A 7764-nucleotide genomic window follows, 5' to 3' on the forward strand; every position below is an offset into this window, starting at 1 on the left:
ATATAAGAGAGTCAAAAACTAAGGGCCAAAAACTTATAAGTATAAGAGAGCAAATACTCGTAAAAGTATAGTAGCCGAGACTCTCTCTCTCTCTCTCTATATATATATATATATATATATAACCTCTAAATATGTACGAAATTATGATCATGCTTGTAACTACTTGGCCCACTATTCCCGCCTTACAAGCAACAAACTTACCATGCATCCTCCTCTTCTCTCATTATAATATTTTGATCCCTTCAACAACAAACAAAATAAGGAACATCCATGAGAGAAAAAGATATTTTGATCCCTTCAACAAGAAACAAATTAAGGAACACCCATGAGAGGAAAAGAGAGTAGCAGTAGTAGTCGCAGTGATTAGAATTAGAATGGCATTGATGGGGAGTGAGCATCTGGGGAGCCTGGTGGGTGTGATAAAGGAGAAGCTGAAGCAGAAGCTGAAGCTGAAGCAGAAGCAGAAGCAGAAGAACAAGCAGAGGTCGTACGCGAGGATGGAGAAGAGCGCGAGCCTCAGGACGGAGATCAAGAGCATGCAGGCGCGACGCCTCATCGACCGCACCCTCAAGGCCGCCGACCGCCCCGGGAAGGTCTCCCTCCCCTCTTGATAAAGACAACATCTTTAGTACTAGTAGAGGTATATATAGTACTAGTACATTTCCATAAGACCATAACCATAACACTGAAGAAGAAGAAGAAGAAGAAGAAGAAGGACGGTTAGCTTAGGCTCGATCAACACATATAATTAATCTTCCATTTCTTTATTTAGAGAAATTAAGGAAATAATAACTAGTTGTATGTATGTTACATGGTGAGTGCTCAGTGGAGTTTTGTTTAAATTCTTTTGTTTAAGTCTTCGAATTTGGCTTGTTCATTTGCTGATTGCTTGGTCATTTCTTTAGAAAGCATTAATGGTTGGCAATAAATTTTCAATTCTTTTTTTTTTTCTTATCTTCTTTTCTATTTGATAATATAGATAAGCATTTGTACAGTGTAGTATTTTGTATGCAATAAATAAACAAATAAATAAACAATGTGTTTGGGATGCTAAAGTAATTTTAGACATACTAATCAGGAGGAGTACAGAGAAATGGGAGAGACAAAGTTAAAAGTGCGTACTGCAAAAAGATTACATCCATTTCAACCTACATGAGCTAATATTTTCGTAGCTCTTATATCACTCTGCGGAGCAAAATATAAGCAATTCATATGAACAAACACGAGCAATCCATTCTGAGATATAACTAAACAGATCAATAGGCAACTTCAGGGAACATAAAGAATTGTGCACGGCGTTTATCTACAGAGAATGCGAACGAATGAAAGAACATGAGGCGGAGACAGAAACGAACAGATGTAAAATACAGCAGCGACACGAAAGCCCGATCGCTTCATAACTGGTTGGTTTTGCTTATATGAACAGTAAACCGACATTTATGTGAAACTGAGAGAGCTCCAACTTGGGTCGGGCCGACATCTGTTTCGAATTGCTTGTCCATTTGCGTGGACATCATTTTGTATGATCATCGTCGTCTTCCTCGAGATCACTAAAGGATACATCCTCCTCATTTCCTATTGGAAGCGAGGTGTTCACAGGAACGCCCGTCTCCTCCTCGTCCTCCTCTTTCAACCAGTCGTCGGCGTCATCTTCATCGTCAAACTTTTCAATAGATACTTCCGACGGCTGGATCTTATCTCTGGAGGGATGTTGCTTTAATAGCTCTTCTTCAATCACGGACTTATCTATTACTTGTTTCTCCATTGTAAGGATTGGGTGCTTTTCGGTCTCCAGATCCATTTCAGGGAAAGTAGCTTTGGTTTCTTGTGTATTGGGTGTTAAGGATTCGTAGGTATCTCTCGAAGCTGAAAAGTGCTTATCCTCTGGAGTTGCAAGTTGGTCTGGTTTCTTGTAGGAGAGATCGATAGTGGGCGCTTGCTTTTCCAACTTTGTCTGATTCTGTAGCCTCTGTAGCATGGCCCTGGCTTCTACAATCTGCACAAGTCGAGAGTTTCTCAAAGAAGGGAAAGCACCAAAAAAGTAACTGCCACAACATTTTAGCTAAATCCATCTTTTGTCATTGAAATTCTTGAATTTGAGAAAGATTGGAAGAAGAAAAACTGCAAAAATTGCACCAAGAAGTAGTCTCGGCACGAAAGATTAGGATAAAGGGACTATTGAAACAAGAACTCATGTTTGGCTTCTCCAGAATTTTATAAAACTCAAAACAATCCCTCCCTATCGTATTTCATTCTTTTTCTTCAGGTTAACTGAATATCTAACTAGAATATTGTCGAAGAATGCTAAACTAAAATTCACAGCCCCTGAGCTTCGGATACTATTTATTCACTGCAAGTATTTAGTTCCACATATCTAACTGAAATATTAAACTGAGATACAGGGCCTGAGAAAGAGCTTTCCAAGTGTTTGATTCCGTATAAGATACTTTCAGCAAAAACTGTTTCCAGGCCATTTTAACATGGAACCAAACACTAGCTATGCGACAACATGATCAAGCACTACAGGCTTTCCAAGGACATCTTAGGAGTTTAAATATTTAGGCATCACAGTATCTTAATTCTTGGTCACTCCAGCAGGTAGTCACATGTTTCAGTGTACTCGCTTCTATTATAAGCCAAACCACTAACTTCCAAAATATTACAGCTTGCTAGCACCTCACATGGATACATTATTTTAGATAAATCTATCAGATCTGGGGAATTAGCAAAATGAATGTTAGATTACAACCTGCCAGCTAGCTTAGATCTCACATAAAGATGCCCCTCCACCAATAGAAAACTAGAGTAACATGTTTCATAGGCCGACAATAACATCAGATTTTCATACATCAAGCAAATTGAAAATCATGCATCAGGTATAAGCTTTTGATACAGAGAAAATATAGACAAACAAGAACAGATGGTAACGAAATAAAAATTCACTTTCAGTCGGACAAACATCTATACATTAAGGAGAGGATTTGCATAGTCTACCACCATATGAAATGAATAATACTTTGCAAAGTTGGTCAAAACTAAGGAGTCAAGATCCTGCTTGATGGGCTTGTATTGCATAATCTTCAGTATTAGAGCTTTACAAGAAAGACATTTTGTTTGTAAATTAATGATCATGAAGTTAGTAGAAATGGCCAAATTTAGATGTCAAATTCATAGCGAGAAAAACTATATGAAAGTGCAAACTGGTAAAGAATATCATGCCAGGAAAATCAAGCATGAAGTGCCGGCAAGTTACCTGAGGAGTTGACAGAAGTTCAGCATCCTGCTTATTGAGTCTGGGATGTAGGAGCACGAAATAAATTTTCCAAAAGCAATCTTCACTCATGTGGCTCGGGCAAAGTTCAATTCTTAAGGCTGCTAATCTAGGTAAAAGGCGCTCGACAGCCAATGCATGCTCTTGTTGGGCATCAGACATGTCAAAATCTGACAATGGCATGATACAATTAATAAAACAATCAGAAGCAAATAGGATAAAAATGCCCGCACTGCACTGATTGCAATGCCTTCCAATAAAGTAACAGGATAAAAACAAGCTTAGTAGCAAACATGTTTGATGACTTTATTTAACCATCAGTAAAATAAGCAGTTAGTACACAGTTGCCACGTATTTATCTTTTATCTCACAAATCATGAAAGGCAACATAGTTTGAAATATATATAGATTTTAAAAAAAGTGAAATTCCGATGGCACAATACAAAAGTTGAAAGCAAATCGATTAAGACATAGAGCACAAAATTTGTTGAAGTAACAATGAAAATAGAGAAAAATAGTCTTGTGAATATAGATATCTAGAAGACTAAAAGTGTTACACAAGTTATTTATGTATTTCGCCGGCATACTGTAACAAGAAATAACAAAGATGATCCTGCATTCGAGAGAACTATGAGATGGATTTTAAACACTAATGAAATTATGCCATTAGGCTTCATATCGGTAAACGACCTTTGTTCACCTATCCCACATTCCATCAGTACAATTTTTCCGCTGCTTCAAGTTCCTTTGTTCATTCAACTGTGTTAGATATAAGGTTGAAAGCGTTCCCAATGAGACGAAGAACTTACATAACTAGCGATAATCTACCAGAATCTCCCTCAGAAAATTAGAAATTGGCGCTGCTTTCTATGCTAAGGCAAAATCAGAGTAAAAGTGCTTAACACAAAAGCTGTTAACTAGCAGAGAAAGAGAAGTTCACTTTAATTTTGAACTCACAGATCCCAGGAGCAAATGAAAATACATCTTAGTGAAAATAACCCATTGAAACATAATTCTATACAATTAAAGCATAATTTTTTCCTTAACATCACACATACGACGCCATTATATACATCTATTCGCAATTCAAAGAGCACATCTACAAGCATCATAATTTAATTGATATCAAAGAACAGTTAATAGAACACAAACCTTCGAAATCGTCTTCTTCGGGAAGCAACGGGAAATCCAACCACGTCTCTGGATGCTTCGAGATGTTCCTCGCGAACGTGATCACCTCCTCCGTTACGCCGATCACACCGCTGCCGCCGACACCACCACCACCTCCACCAAGCCTCGCTTCAGATCGTTCCTCCTCCGCCGCCGCGTCGTCGTCGTCATCCTCGGATCCGAAGGGTATGAACGTGGACGCAATTTTGGAGATCTCCGACACCGCCTTGTGCCCGGAGATCTTCGAGATCCCCGTCCTGAACCTCCCCCCGATCTCCGCGATGTCGCTCCGGATCCCGGCGATCACCGACGAATCCGAGGCCTCCCGATCTTGATCCGAGGGTTCCTCATCCGCCTCCGCGGTCGGGGTGTGGGATTGGGGAGGGGGGGCGAGGAAGGAGGCGACGCCCCAGAGCTGGCGGGTTAGGGTTTTGGTGAGCTCGGAGATGTCCTCCTTGACCCCGCGCGTGGGGGACACAGGATCGACTCCATGTTCGTCGGCGGTGGCCGCCGCCGATCCCGGCGGCGGCCGGGGAGGGTTGGGGTTGGGGCGGGGATGGTCGTCGCCTTCGTCGCCATCATCATCGTCGTCGTCGTGGGGAGGGAGGAGGGAGTTGGCGAGGGACCTCGCGAGCCACGACATTGTTGGCCTTCGCTAGGGTTAGGTCGACACTCGCGATCGTACTCGTAGAGGAGGAAGAGGAAGACTCTGATTGATTGGGTTTTTGGTGTAAATAGTGAGTATTGTAGGGTCAATTCTATATATATATATATATATATATATATATATATATATAATAGCAAATGTCATATACTACAAGTTTCCATGGGCCAAATTGGGCCATCTTGAGTCCAATAACAACCCAATTCTCTAAAATGGGCCCAAATATAAATTACACTAAAACTCAAGATTTTAGAAAATAAACTTAGCAAAAATTATAAAGCAATTCAGTACATGCAGTGCCCTACACTGTCATATGTTTTTGTTACCATGATCATCATCATCATCATAACTATGATGATGATAATAAATCCCATGCTCCACTGATTCAATTGATCCCATTGTTCCTCGGCCCAACATGGTATTATTGTGTGGCCACCAATTTGAGTCATTAGATGATGATCCACTTTGATCATAGCCACCATTAAAAGTCAGCGGTGGCGGCGGCGGCGGCGGCGGCGGTAGTGTTGTCGACAGCGAGGGAGCGCCCGTGAGCCGTTGCACGAGCCTGCGGAAGCCGCTCGGGTGCACGCAGTAGACGCTCGGCGCGGGGGGCCGCGGCCGCCTCGGCTGCGGCGGTCTCCAGACGGACATCGGCGGCGGCGGCCGTGGCGCGGAGTCCGAGGCATTGTGGGATTGAGGGTGTGGTTGAATTGGAGGAGGATCCATTAGCTGATGATATATATTTCTTTTTCCTTTGTTTGATTTTTTTTTTGTTTTGAATTTAATTTGGTGTTGGAGGGGTGCGGGGATTTATTCATAGGTTAATTAGCCAAATTAAATTAAATTAAAATTAATATTTTTTTTTGGGAGATGCGGTGACGTAAGCATGGGGCGGCGGCGGCGAATCGGGAGACGCCCACGTGGCACTCGCGGTCAAAGGGGAAGAGAGCTATGCGTACACGAGTCGCGGATTCGCCCGCGCGCGAATCTCAACGCACTCAGATCTAAACGTCCGATGCGATGAGGGAGCGATCAGGGCCGTTGATTGGGTCGAGTGATACATCTCCACCGCGACACCGTGGTGTGGAAAAACTCATCTCTATAAACACAAAATATCTTGTTAATGTGAATTTTATGTCACTCATTAAAATTGTTTGATTTAAATATATATATATATCTTAATTCATAGATCAAGTTTAAATCTGAGTTTCGATTTCCAAATTGAATAGTTTTAAATTTTAAAAAATACTTTAATTTCATATTCATTGTGATATTTTTCCTATAAATTATAGTAAGTTTTTTTTTTTTTTTCCTAGATAGTCTATGCAAAGGAGCACTTTGGAAAATGACTCGAGCTGTCGCAGGGACGTTAACGGGTCAAGCTCACGGGTCGTGACTCGCCCGTTTTAAAATATTCGCGACATGCTCGGTCCCACGAGATGATCCCCACCGTCCGATTATTAGTTCTTTTTTATTACATAATTATGCCACTGACGTGCTGACATATTAATATAATTATATTTTAAGAAAATTTGAAACTAAACTAGCAACAAATTAACAAAACTTAATATCAAAATACAAAAATTGTTTATCGTAATGTTTGAAATTTAAATCGATCGGCTTTAAATATTTGAACTTGTAAAACTTATGTTTGCACTTATGTTACCTAATTATGTCTGTTGAAACAAACTGAATCACTGATTATTTTTTAATCATGTTTTATCATATTAATCTTATATATGTACTATAGTATCAGAGTCAGTTCTAAACCCTATCTATTCCACGAGATCTCTAGTTTTGTATACGAGCAAAGGTACTGTGACTATTTTGAAATAGTTTTCTAGTAGATGAATATATTGGTGTGGAGACTTTGTAGCTGAAACATTAACTTGCACATTTTGTTTGTATCCAAATAAAACCACCCCTACAACACCACCAATGTTTGTGATGAATAATAATAATAATAATAATATGATGTAGATGTATATTTGCTTGTTTTGGGGAACAAACACAGGTGGGGTGATGAGTCCATGTCCTGTGGAGGCCCCTACAGTGTACCCATCACAGCAAAAGGATGGGACCCAAGTTGTGGGTGGGGCTTGGTTTAGGGTTTGGGTTGGTCCAAAAGAGCACCATCAATAGATCATGAATTAAAATGAAAAATATTTCCATTTTTTTTTTAAAAAAAAAGAGAGCTAGATCAGAATACTTCTAGAAGTAAACAGATAGTCAGGAGGACTTTTAAACTTGATCTGCGCTATTTAAACTTCTTGGGTTTCGAATTATGTGATTTCGCAACATCACTTGTCTAATACTTAACTGTCGGAAAATTGGCTATTTTGTAATGGTTAATATAAAGTAAATTTGAGTTTGACTTTTAGAATGCTGCAGATAAGCCCGTAGATTATATATATAACCAGTGGTGACGTCGTCGATTACTGATTTTTGTTTTTAGTTTTTTTTCTTTTTCTGCGAAACATACTTCCCAGAATACTATGGAAAGTCTTCTATTCTTCTTATCACTATGAAAATATTACATTATTTATCTGTAATCGCTCAGTAAAGTAATATAGAAGGCCAGCGGAGGTAATACCGACTTTAAATGCATATTATATAAAGTACGCATATTTCTAAGAATATATTTAATAAATTTTGGCAT

At 39.8% G+C, this 7764-nt stretch overlaps 1 protein-coding gene across 1 annotated transcript; it reads right to left on the reverse strand.

The window, feature by feature from the left end:
• Window positions 1-1137: 1137 nt before the first annotated feature.
• On the reverse strand, window positions 1138-5181 carry LOC109704526. Its single transcript, XM_020225272.1, has 3 exons — window positions 4424-5181; window positions 3254-3441; window positions 1138-1996 (listed from the first exon to the last, which is right to left on the reverse strand). Exons 1-3 carry the CDS (start codon window positions 5082-5084, stop codon window positions 1514-1516), a joined length of 1332 nt encoding a protein of 443 aa, XP_020080861.1. The 5' UTR covers window positions 5085-5181; the 3' UTR covers window positions 1138-1513.
• Window positions 5182-7764: the final 2583 nt, after the last annotated feature.

The sequence above is a fragment of the Ananas comosus genome, unplaced genomic scaffold, assembly GCF_001540865.1.
Source record: "Ananas comosus cultivar F153 unplaced genomic scaffold, ASM154086v1, whole genome shotgun sequence".
Taxonomy (NCBI): domain Eukaryota; kingdom Viridiplantae; phylum Streptophyta; class Magnoliopsida; order Poales; family Bromeliaceae; genus Ananas; species Ananas comosus.